Raw genomic sequence first — 17,227 nt, forward strand, 5'->3', positions numbered from 1 at the left:
GTGTGTGTGTGTGTGTGTGTGTGTGTGTGTGTGTGTGTGTGTGTGTGTGTGTGTGTGTGTCTGGGTGACCTGCTGGGTGGTAGAGAAGGCCTGGCTGTTGAACTGCTGGATGAACTCGGCGGCCATCTTGTCCGAGTCGTAGGCGGAAGTGTCGGTGCTCTTCTTCTGCAGGAAGTCGATCTCGACTGTCATGCAGCCGATGCACTGCTTGATCTTGTCGAAGTTGTAGTTGGCAACTGCAGGATTAGAGACGAGGCCGGGTGAGATGAGAGAGACGTTTGAGGCACGGTGTACAAAACACAGGACTGATACCATGGATATAACAATGGATAGCATTTGAAGCTGTTGTTGTTGCTGCCCTCTGGTGGTAAAAAGGAGAACATGAAAGTCAATGGAGAACGCTGGCAATAAATTCCCCAAGAATACACACACACACACACACACACACACGCGCGCGTGCACGCGTGCACGCACGCACACACTCACCCACACACACACAGACGCTACTGAATGTCCGCCTACCACACACACAAATAATCTTCCTGGCCCAGACTAGTCTGTTGCTCCAATAGCGGCCTTAAACAGAGACGTGAACTCAGTTAAACGTTATGCTGCGTTCAGACTGCAGTAGAAGAGTCTTAAACAGAGACGTGAACTCAGTTAAACGTTATGCTGCGTTCAGACTGCAGTAGAAGAGTCTTAAACAGAGACGTGAACTCAGTTAAACGTTATGCTGTGTTCAGACTGTGTTGAATCTAGAGGGTGTATGTATGGTTGTAACTAACTGTAACTGTCCTCTACTGCTCCCATGACTGCATATATATCTGTGTCCACTGGAGGGCACTATAGGCGGAGCTTCTACAGTCTACACCAGGTTGGGAGTATATAAGACTTGGCTCCCTCCTATTGTTTCTTCTTCCCACAAATGCCTCTCTCGGAGAGGAGCACACATGAGCTGTTGGGGTATGAGTCAATGTGAATAAAACGCTGCCAGCAGAGCAAGGCCACAGACGGAAACCATGCCTCATGTACATATTATTGTCGCCCCATAGCCATTTCTGCTAACAGACTGCAGTAGAAGAGTCTTAAACAGAGACGTAAACTCAGTTAAACATTATGCTGCGTTCAGACTGCAGTAGAAGAGTCTTAAACAGAGATGTAAACTCAGTTAAACATTATGCTGCTGTCGGAAATTAACGTCAGACTTTAGGCTTATATTGTGGTGACCTATATTAAGAGACATTCACCAAGGTGGGCTTGTGCCTTTAAGAGTGTGGGTTGTTATTATAAATGCTATGTGCAGAATAAGTAAAGTACTCAACTCGACCTACGTCTCTGGCTCACTACTTTCTTATCGCCACATTGGTGACCCTGTGAAGAACATTTGTTAACGTTAAATTAGCATTAGCATTATGTCTCAAGACAACGGCGTCGCGCAACCGCACGCACCCGCGCCGAATGCCAACAACGCTAATATGAACATTTACGCTGCAACCGTCAAGTTCCCCGACTTTTGGCAGCATAATCCCCGGCCGTGGTTTCAACACATCGAAGCCCAATTCCAGCTGAGAGGAATAACGCAGGACATAACCAAATACTTCCATGTGGTGGCGGCGTTGGATGCTTCGACGACGGCACGGGCGATGATGCTGTTGGAGGATCCGCCGGCAGCTGACAAGTACAATGCGCTAAAGACATTCCTTCTGAAGCTGTATGAACTGTCAGAGTTAGAGAAAGCGGACCGCCTGCTGTCCCTCAACGGCCTCGGTGACGGCAAACCATCAGAGTTGATGGAGAAGATGCTGGCTGTGCTGGGATCAGCAGATCCCTCCTTTCTGTTCACGCACATTTTTCTACGGCAGCTTCCAGTGCCTGTGCGCACGGCACTGGCCAGTTCCCTCCTCTCCTCCACCAAAGACTATCGCGGCCTGGCTGCAGAAGCAGACAGGGTTTTCTTGGCCAACAGGCAGCAGCAGTTTGTCCATGCACTGCTGCCCCACCAGGGCACCTCAGCCCCACCACTGGATGTTTATACAGACACCGCGGCTGCGGTGACAGCCCGACACCAACCCGACGACGGGTTCTGTTATTACCATGCCAGGTTTGGGGACAGGGCCAAGCAGTGTCGCAAGCCATGCAGCTTCAAGGGGCAGGGAAACGCCAGGGCCGGCGCTCATTAGTGGCTGTGGGTGCCGGCCATGACTGCAAGCTGCTGTTCATCACTGACTCCTTGTCCGGCCGGCGGCTGCTGGTGGACTCGGGCGCACAACGCAGCATCCTGCCGGCACAGGGCGTGGACACCATGGACGACAGACACGGGCCCCAGATGGATGCAGCGAACGGTACGCCCATACGTACTTACGGCACCAGGTATGTGGAGGTGTGTTTTGGGGGGCGCCCTGGGGAGTTTGGTGTGGTGACCTATATTAAGAGACATTCACCAAGGTGGGCTTGTGCCTTTAAGAGTGTGGGTTGTTATTGTAAATGCTATGTGCAGGATAAGTACTCAACTCGACCTACGTCTCTGGCTCACTACTTTCTTATCGCCACAATATCATATATAAATATATTAGCTAATTAGGAACATTGATTAAGTTAAAAGTACATAATATAAGTTGGTTTTCCTTTTACATTGAGAGGCTTTTAGGCCAAGGTTAAAGGGGCCCCTTATCTCCAGAAAGGTGGCTGGTCAGTGCGGGGTGGATGCCTGTGCATTTTCCTGTTACATAACTATGCATCCTGTCCGAGCTGGATCATATGGGAAAGGACACAGGTGTCTCACACTTGATTGGTCAGCCAGCGAAGACACCCTAGGTCGGACGAGTATATCAGACCATTTAGAATAGAGGAAAGGAGAGCTCCTTGGCCACTCTGCTATGCTGCATTGCTGTCAACAAGCCTGTCGTGATCCATGGACCACCCGATAATTCATGTAATTATGCTTTCTGATTATTCAATAAATACAATACATGATGTTTGAACTCATTGTCCTGTGTCTAATATTCTATATCCTTTTGTCCTGATTCGAGGAACAAACAAATCTACCCACACTGCGTTAGGCGGTCAGGTGGCGTAGCGGAGATTGCGCTCGTCACCAATGCAAAAGGCTGCGGTCTCGACTTCCGGAGTCAGCATTGCCTGCGGCTTGGGCTGATCGTCATACTAACTCGTTTGGCTGAGTTAGGGGGAGGGAAGTCATGGGTGGGAATCTGGCGTTGTGGACAGCGACGCCTACAGGTCAGGTCTGGGCGCTTGCTCAGCGGAGGCAGGACTTGATGAAGGCAGCGTGACCTCCCACGCGTTACGCTTCACCAATGAGAGTCCTCGCTGCCAGGTGAAAAAAGAGTCACTGGCTGTCGCCGCGCGTGTCAGAGGAAGCGTGCGGATGACTTCAGGGTTCCCTTGTACCGACCAGTAGGAGAACATGCGCACAACAACCAGGCAGGGGAGGGGGGGAATTGGCACAACGACTAAATTGGGGACAGGGAGAAAAACAGAGAAAAATCTGAGAAAGAGAGGATACATTTTTTTTTTCTTTTTTTAACATTAAGCTGCGTTCAGACTGCAGTACAAGAGTCTTAAACAGAAACGTGAACTCAGTTAAAGAGTTCCCTCACTGAATCACCTAAAGCAGTCATTAAATAGAGAGGATGTTCTGACAGAATATATATATAATATAATAATATAATCTGACAGAATATAATATATTACTATATTAATATATTACCTTCCACCTCCTGGCCAATGGAGAGTCCAGCCCATTTCCTCTACAGAGAGAGAGAGAGAGAGAGAGAGAGAGAGAGAGAGAGAGAGAGAGAGAGAAGGTGTTACTGACAACAGTGCCAACAGTTTGTAATCTATCAATGTGTGTGCTGTGAGTCTGTACAGTATATGTGCATTTAGTTCATGCATGCATGATTGCGTGTGTGTGTGTGTGTGCAGGGCCGCCTCAAGGGGCGTGCGAGCAGTGCGGTCGCACAGGGCCTCACGGGAAGGGGGGCCTCGCATTTTTTTTTTTATAAAAATATAAATAAATAGAACAACCAGCTCCCCCTAGTGTTCCGGGCTCTGCGGCTCTGCAGATATACTATTGGTTTCATTCAATTACTTTTGTGCAAAGCATCGTGGGAGGACTAACACTAGGGGGAGCTGGTTGGCGTTGGCCTGGTAGTCGGTAGAGAGATGTGAAGAAGACCGGTATTATCCACGAGGGGAGGGGGTACAGGTACGGGGTCTATTCGGCGCTATCCACGGGAGCGAGTGGATGTCTTATCAATACCAAGTATAGTGATTAGGTTATGCCAAGACGAAGAGGACGTTCGGCAGATGGACTGAAGATGAAAGTTGTTGCGTGTTAGAACGTTCAGTCAGGCTATAGCTATGTCGGCTAGTAGTTCATCCCAACGGGGGGGACAATATCATGATGGGACTGGTGAACTTTCTCCACGGTCGTCTCATTCCTCTTGGACCTGACTCTGTGTTAGGGTGAGTTTTTAATGCAATCTACTCTGTTCCCGCCGTGGATCTCTCTCTCTCTCGCGCGCGCGCGCGCTCTCTCTCTCTCGCTCTCTCTCTCTCTTGCTCTCTCTCTCTCGCTCTCTCTCTCTCTCTTGCTCTCTCTCGCTCTCTCTCTCTTGCTCTCTCTCTCTCTCTTGCTCTCTCTCTCTCGCTCTCTCGCGCGCTCTCTCGCGCTCTCTCGCGCTCTCTCGGTCTCTCTCTGTCTCTCTCTCTCACTCGGTGTGTTGCATCGTGCAGTTTGTGATGTGTGTACTAAGCTTATAGAGTTCGATTCAAATAAGGCAAAACTGCAAATCTGCATGTCGTCGGTATCATATGCCCAGCCTTGGGCAGCGCTATTATTTAAGAATATGTTGACTGTAAAAAAAAAATTTAATAAAAAAAAAAGTAAGTAAAAAAAAAAGTATATTAAACACCCCCCCCCCCCCCCCCCCTTTAGCGTTTAAATCTCGCACAGGGCCTCGCATTTCTCCCAGACGGCACTGTGTGTGTGTGTGTGTGTGTGTGTGTGTGTGTGTGTGTGTGTGTGTGTGTGTGTGTGTGTGTGTGTGTGTGTGTGTGTGTGTGTGTGTGTGTGTGTGTGTGTGCGTGCGTGCGTGCGTGCGTGCGTGCGTGCGTGTGTGTATGTTTACCTGAGGCAGACTGAAGGCGATAGTACCAGGGACCACAGTGTGGTGGCTCTTGGTGGTAAACACAAACTTGTGGTTGGGCGTGGTTTTCACCGTCACGTGTCTACCGAGAGAGGAGAGAAAGAGAGAGAGAGTGAGAGAGTTAGAGAGGGAGAGACACAAACCTGACAACCCCACTAATCAGACTCAATATAATTACTACGTGGTTAAAACAAAACTACATCACCTATTGGCGAACACAAACAAAAGCACAGAGCAAAATGCGGTGCTATCTGGCTCTAAATGGACAGTACACCATACAGTAGCAGATTATTTGAACATGGTGACTGATCAACAACCAAAAAGAACTGTGACAAAGTACAGACTGAGTAGCACTGCCTTGCTATTGAAAAGTGCAGACTGAGTAGCACTGCCTTGCTATTGAAAAGTACAGACTGAGTAGCACAGCCTTGCTATTGAAAAGTACAGACTGAGTAGCACTGCCTTGCTATTGAAAAGTACAGACTGCTGTTGAAAATGAGACACAGTAGAGTACTGTACTGTATTTGTAAATCTGGTATGTAATAAATGTATAGATGTAGCAGTACTGTCTATCTGTATGTCATGTATGTCATATATGTTATGATGAATTGAAAATGGGGGACCCTGATGTAAACAAGACGAAAGTCTTTCTCTGGTCTGCATCCCCTTAACAATTGTGTGTATTGAGCTGTACTGTATTGTACCCATTCTGCAATCTGTTAATACAATTTTCAATCAATCAATCAAAACACAGGAACACCTTCCTGCAGAGCAAAGGCTGTGCTGTCATTGCTGTCAGTGAGCCTGAAACAGAGATACACTTCCTCACCAAATGTGAGAAGTATAAACATCTTAGACACAAATTTAATTAATAACTAAAGGTTTTCTTTAGATGAAGAAAAACGATCACTCCTACTAGGGGAGGACTCAACGTGCTGTGAGCTAGCAGCAGTCTGTGTTGATGCCTGCCTGACACACGTTGATGCTGTTATATTTGATGATAGTTATTTAATTTGATTATTAACAATACTTTTTTTTGTGACTATCCATGTTCTACTTCTATCTACTTTATGTTCTACTATTTACTATCTGTTTCCTAATTACTAAGAACTAAGTTCTGCTTCCATGATATCTGAGTAAGAATGTGCCACAGTGGCCACTGATGCAGGACACAATGCATGAGTCATAGATTTCTAAGATGGCTGCCAGTGTATTCTATTTAGTAAATACATTAAAAAAAAACATTTAGGCATTTAGACTGATATTAAATTCTTTATGGGTTTTTTATGGGCACAAGATGTTTTGGCATTTAGTCTAAATGTGAAGTGTTTTTAGAGTGATTATGATTTAATATTTATAATGCTATAAGAACTTGACTGATTAGAGGCGTTCAGCTAGCTGTACACTAGTATATATTGCCGAATACCGTTTACACGCTCTATACTCAGCGGTTTTTACCCTTTTTTTTCTCATGACCCAAAACATTTGACAGACTATTGGATTTGCTAAACTTGTAACATGTTTTCTGTTCGTCCATTGGGGGGTTTCCTCAATTCATAAACACACAGACAATTGTATCATGTCTATTTTATGTATACTTTATCATCTTCTACTTATTCTATTTACTATTGTATTCTTGCACAATCGAAGCGGGCATGGCCAACTGCATTTCACTGTTTGCCCTGGTATGTATGTGATAAATAAACCTCTTGAATCTTGAATCTTGAAAACAATTATGTAATGACTGTATAATAATGACCTCCAGTCCAGAATGCTAATAGCACACTGCTGCCGAGTCCCGACTATAGTGTTAATATATCAGAGAAATCCTAAGGATTTCTTCTTAACTGGGGTGACATCATTGACTCACTGAAACAAATATTGACACTACGGTTACACTGTTTGAGGACCTAAATATTACAGTTCACTTGAAGATATGTCATGTGATGGATATAGTGCCACTCCCGTTGCCAGGTCACTCCCATTGCCACGCCCCTTTTGAAATGCCCCTAAAATTACTTTAGTACAAACTTCAGCAGAACTGCAAGTGTTGCCGTAGCAATATGGTCAATAAATGCTCGACAACAATCCTTCGGAAATAACAGGCCGCAGAATGTGTTAATTGACCGATCAGAATTGAGTATTCAACGAAGCTGCGTAATGAAGGTTAATAATAGAATGATGAAAGAAGAAAGGGCAGGATGCGGAATACGCTATACGCGTATTTAAATACACAAACTGATTTGTTGTTGCATTTGCTCATTTAAAGGCCCAGTCTTAGGGTACCACTGAAAACCAAAACATCGCATTGGAGGAATGTATTATTGTGAAATCGATTGTCTGAGACATTGATACAAGGCTGACTTTATAATACAATTTGACTGGATTATATATTATATTGTGTGTGTGTGTGTGTGCGTGCGTGCGTGCGTGTGCATGTTGCCTGTAGAGATTTCTTATTATTCTCCTGACACCTCTGTGTAAAAGACCATTTATGATTTTGATTTGATTTGATTTGATGATGGGTGAAGATTGCACTTTCGGGACAAGCTCTTGTTTTCACTGTGCCAACAGACAACCTCCGTAAATCCCTGAAAAGCAAATCAATCAATTTCCAAGATCAGCATGACCCCAATTACATCACACACACATCAAATCACTGAGTTTAGGACGGATGAATAAACGGGTGGGTGGATGGAAGGAGGGAAAGAGGGGGGATGAATGGATGGAAAGATCAATTGAGAGTAAACTCTCATGTCCAATGATGTCGAGAAAATGAAGCACACAATAAATGTGAAAATATAAACAAGAAAGTGAATCAATACAACAATTAAAAACAACTGTGGACTGGGGTGAAATGGTCGGTCAATAAGGATTTAAATTGGCCAAAGGATACTAATGTATTGAGTGTTAAGGTGCATTGCAGGACGTTCTGAGTGTCGGGAGCACAGAAGATAAAAGCAGATTCCCCAAGTTCAATGCAAAAATAATAGGAATGGGAGGGGCTGCTGGAGACTATTTCTCTCTCTTTCTCTCTCTCTCTTTCGCTCTCTCTCTACTTCAATGATCTGTAGCACTTTGGGATCCTAGTGAACGAAAAGTGCATTACAAATACAATTTATTATTATTATTATTTGTATTTTTACATTCAAAGATATTTGTTTATTTGATTATTTATGGATCCCCATTAGTCTACACCCATGGGTGAAAGACTATTCTTCCTGGGGTCCTAACACACAACATACAACATTACAGTACATTACATTACAGTAACAAAAAACAATAACAACTTCTCCTGGTACATTTGATGGAATCAAATCTCTACCGTGGCACTGATTTCCACCACCCACCCCTAGATGGACGGATGGATAAATGGCTGAATAGATGGACAGATAACAGATGATAACAACAACTCACTGTCCGGACTGCAGGTCCTTCTCGCTCACCACGGCGGTGTTCGTCAGCGAGAGCTCGTCCGTCGGGCACCGCGCCACTTGCATGGTCTGCAGAGGAGAAGAAGAGAGCAGGATGAGACAGAGACACATTTAAAATATGTCTTCCAAAGTCATCTTCTCAGAGGGACTTATAATAGAGAGACTGGGTCTAATCTTCACAGGGAGCGATGATCATCTTTGAGTCCTTCAAACTTGCTCATTGAGTACTTAATTTACGGTATCTGTACCAGTGGTACAGATACTCACTACATCTTTATCATTGAATCGTTTGAATATTACTGTAATCTAAAGTCACCACGGCTAAGCATGATACTGCCCTGTTATTGTGACAATACAAAAAAAGCATCACACCAGCCTTTTCATGTGTGACTTTCTATCACACAGGTCATCTGTTATTTGTGTGATGTGGGCTATTCTGTGCTTCCTCAGTCCATCACACTGAATAAAACATTCTGAAGCTGTTGTCAGCGAGAGACAGTTGTCAGCGAGAGACAGTTGTCAGCGAGAGACTGTTGTCAGGAAGATGCGCTCTGCCCTCCCCCCTAGCTCGTGTTGAGAGGGAGGAGGGAGCATCTTTGGTTACTTGTAGAAGATGACAGAAAGGCAGCCTTTGGTCGAAAAGAAAAGTCAAACAAAGTTGTCGTCATATGATGTTCTCAAATCAACGAGTAATCGTGTTTAATAATTGTGATTTTATGTATGTATAATAGGGGTGTAATGGTACACAGAAGCCACGGTTCGGTACGTACCTCGGTATTGGGGTCACGGTTCGGTACGAGTTCGGTACAACAGAAACAATTTATTATAATAATAAAATAATAAAAAAAAAAAATTATTTATATATTATATTTATGATAATTATTATTATTATTATTAAATAGAATAATTTTCTATAGGAAAAGTATGTTTCTTTTTTTTTATTTGATCAGCTGTGCCTGTGAGTCCGGCAATGTATGGGGCTGCGGCACTGCAGATTTACCCTACTCGAGTCCGGCGGGGGAGAATGTTGGTGTGTTTGTTGGTGCGTTTCTTTCCATTGGTTTCATTTGGTTAACATTATTGGGCGAACAAGAAAACGAAAGAAAACTCTAAAATTGTAATGACCCTGCAGCTGTTCCAATGTAAATGTGCCTCGGTGTGCCCGGTCATGCACGCTGTTCTCGCACGGACCTCGCGAGTGCCTGCATGTGCGACTGGTGTGTTTGCGCTGTGGGAAGGCTCCTCTGAGCCGCGCGAGGGAAGGCTCCGAGGCGTATCCTTCGTATGGCTCTACGTACCGCACCGTGATGGCCGTACTGTAAATTCGCGGGACGAATACACGTACCGTTACACCCCTAATGTATAATACATACATAAATAATAGACAGACAGCACACCCCCACCTGCCAGGTGTCAGACAGCACCCCCCCCCACCTGCCAGGCGTCAGACAGCACACCCCCACCTGCCAGGCGTCAGACAGCACACCCCCACCTGCCAGGCGTCAGACAGCACACCCCCACCTGCCAGGCCTCAGACAGCACCCCCCTACCTGCCAGGCCTCAGACAGCACACCCCCACCTGCCAGGCGTCAGACAGCACACCCCCACCTGCCAGGCGTCAGACAGCACACCCCCACCTGCCAGGCATCAGACAGCACACCCCCACCTGCCAGGCCTCAGACAGACAGCACACCCCCACCTGCCAGGCATCAGACAGCACACCCCCACCTGCCAGGCGTCAGACAGCACACCCCCACCTGCCAGGCATCAGACAGCACACCCCCACCTGCCAGGCCTCAGACAGACAGCACACCCCCACCTGCCAGGCATCAGACAGCACAGCCCCACCTGCCAGGCATCAGACAGCACAGCCACAAGTAGAACCAACAATAGACCAGGAGGGTAAACTTGATGATCATAATAACAGACAGTCACAGTCAGTAACAAGTCAACACTGGAAACAGTTGAGTTACTCAAAGAGTCAAGTGGAAAGGCTAAACAAACGCCACAACTAGAATGACAAGCGCTCTCCAAACAATAACACTGTATTCTGTAATAACAGTCAAACATGTTTATAAAGCCTTCCTGACTGTCCAGAGAGAAGACTGTTTAACACTGATCTCCACATACATCTTACATTGTTGAGAGAGAGAGAGAGAGAGAGAGAGAGAGAGAGAGAGAGAGAGAGAGAGAGAGAGAGAGAGAGAGAGAGAGAGAGAGAGAGAGAGAGAGAGAGAGAGAGAGAGAGAGAGAGAGAGAGAGAGAGAGAGAGAGAGAGAGAGAGAGAGAGAGAGAGAGAGAGACAGAGGGAGACTGAGAGAGAGACTGAGAGAGAGAGAGAGAGAGAGAGAGAGAGAGAGAGAGAGAGAGAGAGAGAGGTTAACCCTTTCACTACCACACTACAGAATGTTAACCCTATCACCACCACACTACAGAAGGTTAACCTTTCACTACAGAAGGTTAACCTTCCACTACCACACTACAGAAGGTTAACCTTTCACTACAGAAGGTTAACCTTTACATTTACATTTACTGTAGTCATTTAGCTGACGCTTTTATCCAAAGCGACTTACAAGTTCTGTACGACAGACAGCAAGAAGGATACAACTCTATCAGCTGAGTAACAATGTCCATCAAAGTGTTGCATGTTACAGTGTAGGTTAGTTTATTAGGACAAGTGCATGACAGTAAGGTTAGTTAGGGTTAGATTTTTTTTTTTACTACCACACTACAGAAGGTTAACCTTTCACTACTACACTACAAATGGTTAACACTTTCACTACCACACTACAGAAGGTTAACCCTTTCACTAGAATTGTTCCGATACCGATACCAGTATCGGAAATGCCTCCGATACAGCCTAAAATGCTGGTATCGGCGAGTACGCCGAAAGTCTAGCCTCCGATCCCATATGACGTAATTTATCACCAACACGTGCGGTATCCTCCTGCTGAGAGTGAGCATTATAAAACAAACGTGTTTTTAATCTATCGTGAATTAAAGTGTCAATGCTGTTTGTCATTTTAACAGCAGATACTTTCTTAAATGCCATCGTCCCAACAGAGCGGTGTTGACGGGGAGCTCTGATGTGTTCGTTGCTGGTGTTATTAGCATTAGCTGAAGAGCTAACCAAAAAGCTAGTTTTAGCTTTAACGTTACCTTGGCTAAAATTGGGGCTATTCATAATCCAGCAATAATGGCTGCAGACCTGCAAGCAAAGTACAACAAGTTGGCAAAGGAGTATTCCAAGGTAAATCACTTTTTCACCAGTAACGTTACATTGTCTTTCCATCTAGCTCACGCTAACTGGCTAACCTAGCTCACGCTAACGTCGTCATTGATCGACCTCTCGCACACAATTAATGACATGTTGCGGACAGCCATACCGGTGACAATGTTTAGCTTTTAGTGCCAAAGGATAAGAGTCTGAGGCGGAGTCTCAAAAGAGAATGTTGAATATTTATTGTGCATTCAAAATCACAACATAAACGTTACTACTAGTCAGAGCCTCTGCTACTAGCTAACTGAACCGGAGCACCTGGATAGTGCAACAACGTATAACGTCCGTTTCGGAACCAATGTCCCAACAACCGTTCCGTGGGTGAACTCATTGAGCATAGTTATCAATTAATGATACTAATACTAATCTATACAATCACCTGTTGTTGAATAAATACCATTACTTTCTAGTTATTACAAAAAAAAACAGTATATATAAAACAGTATCTGTAGCTGTAAAAAAAAATAAAAATAAAAAAACGTTTTATAATTTATATAATATAAAAAAAAATGTTATGTATGCACTGGTATCAGATCAGTATCTGTATCAGCCGATACCCAAAGCTTAGGTATCGGAATCGGATCGGGAAGGAAAAAATGGTATCGGAACATCTCTACTTTTCACTACCACACTACAGAAGGTTAAAGGCCAACTTGCAGGTTGTATTTTTGTTCAATAAACAATGTGGACTAGGCCAACGGTGACTTTCATGAAGAAGAAAAAAATATATTGAAATTGTCCCAGTTTTAGCATTTTTATCAAACATTTTGTCTGCCCAACACAATCACCACGCACGTGGATATTTTAATCAACGGTTCATAACGTGCACGTGTAATCGAAATGATGTCGTCACGTCAGGTGCAGGGTACCAGGGGGCTCTGAGTCACACACAGCTAGTGGCAGGCAGAGAACCTTGCTACTACTAGCCGAGGAGTAATGAATGAACATTTATCTGTTTCACCTAACAACACTATTGCTCCGTGATCATAGCCATCCATCTCTAAAGCTAACCACTATTTGTAAAAGCCACAACCATGTTACCATATTTGTACTAATGAAAATCATTGTGTCGTTGTACATATTGTGTATACACCGTTAGAAGCTAGCTAAGTTAGCTAACGTAGCTTAGCTTAGCTTGGTAGCAGATACTCATAACATCACCCGATTTAAAATGGTTCTCTCCTCTTTGTATACCTTTGTCATCACAAGTATTCTGCCAAGGAACTTATGGACACGACAATAGTAGTAGTTATAAGGTGTTTGAGCTTGTAGCGTTAGTTAGCTCATAGCTATCGTCACTGATGCACCGAGTGCAGCTAAAGGGGCTACTATCGTATCAACATGCCGGGGCGCATAGCTTGCTAGCCGGCAAGATGTGTGTGCAGCAGTGCTTTGCCTCACAGGTCTGAGAAGAGGACCTACACATTTTACTCGTTCCCAAAACTCTTTTACATGCACGACAGTAGACATAATGCTAACGTTAGCGGGGTAACGTTAGCCAGAGCGATATAGCCAGCTTGGTACTATGACCCGGGGATAAGGCGACAGACCAGTAGCGCTGCTGTACTGAACAACAGGCTGCCTAGTGGTAAATGTAGTTATTTTTTTACGACATTAAAAACATTATAACTACCTTGTTTCAACCAGTTGTAGCTGGTCCATCAAAGTCTCCCGACGATTAAACCCATTTGCGTCTTGTAAGGCGTCCATTTGGATCAAGGAAATAGCTTTCTGCACTCGTCAAAACTCCTTGTAGTGGATCAGAAGTAGGGGAAAGATACCTGACGTGACGTCATGGCCCTGATAGCTCTGATAAGCTTTTTTTATTCGCACGTGCATGTTATTCGTGCATGGACCTTTTTACCCCTTTCGGAGTGGCATTTCCGGCGTCAAATGGAAAAAAATTAATAATTAAATTAGATACCAATGATGTAAACTACCCATAATTGAAGAGTAGGGTTTAACCTGCAAGTTGGGCTTTAATGCTTTCACTACCACACTACAGAAGGTTAACCCTTTCACTATCACACTACAGAAGGTTACCCTTTCACTACCACACTACAGAAGGTTAACCCCTTCACTACCACACTACGGAAGGTTAACAAAGGGTTAACCCTTTCACTACCACACTGCAAAGGGTTAAACCTTTCACGACCACACTACGAGCGGGGAAGGAGCTAGAAAACTGCAGAACTATGTCATGAACACCATAGAAAGGCTTAATTTACACAACACAATGTATTCTCTTGCAACAGTACAACACACACGGAACAGCGGGCGATGGCATTGTGCTGTCCAATCACAATGCAGTAATATCACAGTATTACTCTGACTGGAGGGTTGACAGCAGGCAGAGGGTCAGGTTTGCTAAATTCTCATGAAGGTTAAGTGAGTAGATTTGCCCTGAACCAATGCTAGCGAGCTAATTAATCATTGCTCTCAGACAAATCACAAACATGGTTTTATTATGGGTTTATTTAAATGGCAATGTTATTGTATGTTTTTTTATATATTTTTTTAATGATTATTGATTGTACATCGATTGTACAGAGGTCTGTATGTTTGCATGTACACACATTATTGGATTTGGTTCATTGCCACTTAGGACCGCGCCCTCTTAGTCGACTAATAAGTCGGTTTGGTCCTAATCGGCTAAGTATTTGTAGTCAATTAGTCATTTTTCATGGATATATTTTTTATGCTGAAAGAGTTATTGATATTATTTTCTCAAAATATGATAATCACCTCTGGTGAGCACTAGATTTAGATAGATAAGCACCTCTGATGAGCACTAGATTTAAATAGATAAGCACCTCTGATGAGCACTAGATTTAAATAGATAAGCACCTCTGATGAGCACTAGATTTAAAATGATGAGCACCTCTGATGAGCACTAGATTTAAGAGGTCCTTCTGCATGGTCGTACGTGGGAAACACAATTTTACAGATTTGTCAATTAAATCAATTATTAGTCAACCAAGTCCGAGTCTTAGTTGACTATTATTTTCCTTAGTCGAGGAATCAGCCCTATTGCCAGTAAAAACACCAAATATGCTGGATCTCTCATCTGTGTTGATGACAGTAGGAAACAAACAATTGAAAACTGAGAATATCTTCAAATTTTCAGCTGATATGAGTGACATTCCCACTCTCACTGCACAACTGGGAAGATCACTGGCTGCTCAGAAGGTCTGAAACATACAGTACAGTACAGTACAGATGGTTCTTCGTCTGAAGACGTCACTGTTGTTTCCCCTTCAACAGGTTATCATTGCAGGTCCTATTTTGACGCAGTGGGACTCATAAAGGGCCCAAAGTAGGGCTGACATGTCCCTGGTCAGGAACAGGTTGGGTGGGAAAAGGAGCGGTTAAAGAGCCCATATTTCTCTCAACAGTTTTATATGATCACCCTGAATTTGTGGAATAACATGTTTGTTGGGAGGGGCTCTGAAGGAACTAGTTTAAATCTAATTTTAGATTTAATTAGGCTCATTTCCCTGCACCTCTTTCTCCCCTTGTATTGTAACATTTAAATGCAGTATTCATTCCATCCCCTGCCTGGCTACCTCACAACCAAAACAACTATGTAGAAAATGCACTTTTAAACTTTTACAAGTAGACTAGGTAGGCTCCAAAAAAGGACAGGCCATTATAGCTAACTGATTGCTTGTGTCCTTGGTAAGACATCGAAGCAGGGTATTTAAGATGTGGGAACCTGTGAGAACGTCCCTCACATTTAGGTGGTTCTGGTCAGGAGTTAGTGGGAGCTGTGGTTCTGGTCAGGAGTTAACAGATGGCCCTGGATGGACGTGTAACAGGGAGTGATGGCTGCTGGCGGGAGGTTGAATAAGTGGCTGTGGACAGGAGTTTGGCAGGGAGTGGTGGAGACATAGCAGGTAGAAAGAGAGAGAGAGAGAGAGAGAGAGAGAGAGAGAGAGAGAGAGAGAGAGAGAGAGAGAGAGAGAGAGAGAGAGAGAGAGAGAGAGATTGGCTTCCTACCAAATCACCGTACAACAGACCACATTCTCACCCTCAGCACCCTAATCGACAACCAAATAAATAAAAATAAAAGCAAAGTATACTCCTGTTTCGTTGACTTCCAAAAAGCATTTGACTCAATTTGGCACGAGGGTCTGCTGTACAAACTGTTAGATAGTGGCATTGGAGGGAAAACCTACGACATCATAAAGTCAATGTACACCAACAACACATGTGCTGTGAGGATTGAGGGAAAACACACAGACTTCTTCCCTCAACGCCGTGGGGTTAGACAGGGGTGCAGTTTGAGTCCAACCCTCTTCAACATATACATAAATGAACTGGCAAAAACATTGGAACAAACTGCAGCACCTGGCATCCCCCTAGCAAACACAGAAGTCAAATGCCTACTGTTTGCAGATGACCTGGTGCTGCTGTCCCCAACAAAAGAAGGGCTACAACAGCACCTTGACCTTCTGCACAAATTCTCCCAGACATGGGCACTGACAGTAAACCTAAACAAAACTAAAATTATGATATTCCAAAAAAGGCCCAGCCTACAACAACAAAAACACAAATTCCTCCTAGACACAATTTCCCTAGAACACACAAAAAACTACACATATCTCGGCCTAAACATCAGTGCTACAGGGAACTTCAATCAAGCTGTGAACAACCTGAGAGACAAAGCAAGAAGGGCTTTTTATGCCATAAAAAGGAACATCAAGTTAGACATTCCAATCAAAATCTGGCTCAAAATATTAGACTCCGTCATAGAACCGATTTCCCTATATGGTTGTGAAGTCTGGGGCCCACTTGCAAACCAAGACTTCACCAAATGGGACAAACACCCAATTGAGACTCTGCATGCAGAATTTTGCAAATCCATTCTCCGCACCCAACGGAAAACGCCAAATAATGCATGCAGAGCAGAACTAGGAAGATACCCACTAATCATCAAAATTCAAAAAAGAGCATTCAAATTCCACAACCACCTAAAAGAAAGCGACCCAGACACACTCCACAACATAGCCCTCACCCACAGAGAGACCCTTGATAGATGCCCACTCAGCCAGATGGTTCTGGGACTCTGCTCACAAACACAAGCAGAGCCACCAGACAGAAACCACACTGGACTAAATCAAATTATAAGAAAACAAAAAGAAAACTATCTGACACATTGGAAAGAAACAACCCAAAAACAGAGCAAATTGAAATGCTATTTGGCCCTAAACAGAGAGTACACAGTGGCAGAATACCTGAGCACTGTGACTGACCCAAAACTAAGAAGATCCTTGACTAGGTACAGACTCAGCGAGCACAGCCTAGCCATTGAGAAAGGCCGCCATAGGCAGACCTGGCTCCCA

The 17,227-nt window shown here is 44.2% G+C and overlaps 1 protein-coding gene across 1 annotated transcript in view; it reads right to left on the reverse strand.

Moving 5' to 3' along the window:
* Positions 1-8,668, reverse strand: part of LOC311239749 (vesicle-fusing ATPase) — a gene marked incomplete at both ends in the record, with an annotated part of 54,297 nt that extends 45,629 nt beyond the window's left edge. The window contains 4 exons of the mRNA XM_084328165.1: positions 70-236; positions 3,728-3,767; positions 5,151-5,250; positions 8,586-8,668. Of these exons, the coding sequence (XP_084184291.1) occupies positions 70-236; positions 3,728-3,767; positions 5,151-5,250; positions 8,586-8,668 (390 nt within the window). The remainder of the gene's footprint in view (positions 1-69; positions 237-3,727; positions 3,768-5,150; positions 5,251-8,585) is intronic.
* Positions 8,669-17,227: the final 8,559 nt, after the last annotated feature.

This window comes from Notolepis coatsorum (genome assembly GCF_963971535.1).
Source record: "Notolepis coatsorum genome assembly, chromosome: 14".
In the NCBI taxonomy this organism is placed as follows: domain Eukaryota; kingdom Metazoa; phylum Chordata; class Actinopteri; order Aulopiformes; family Paralepididae; genus Notolepis; species Notolepis coatsorum.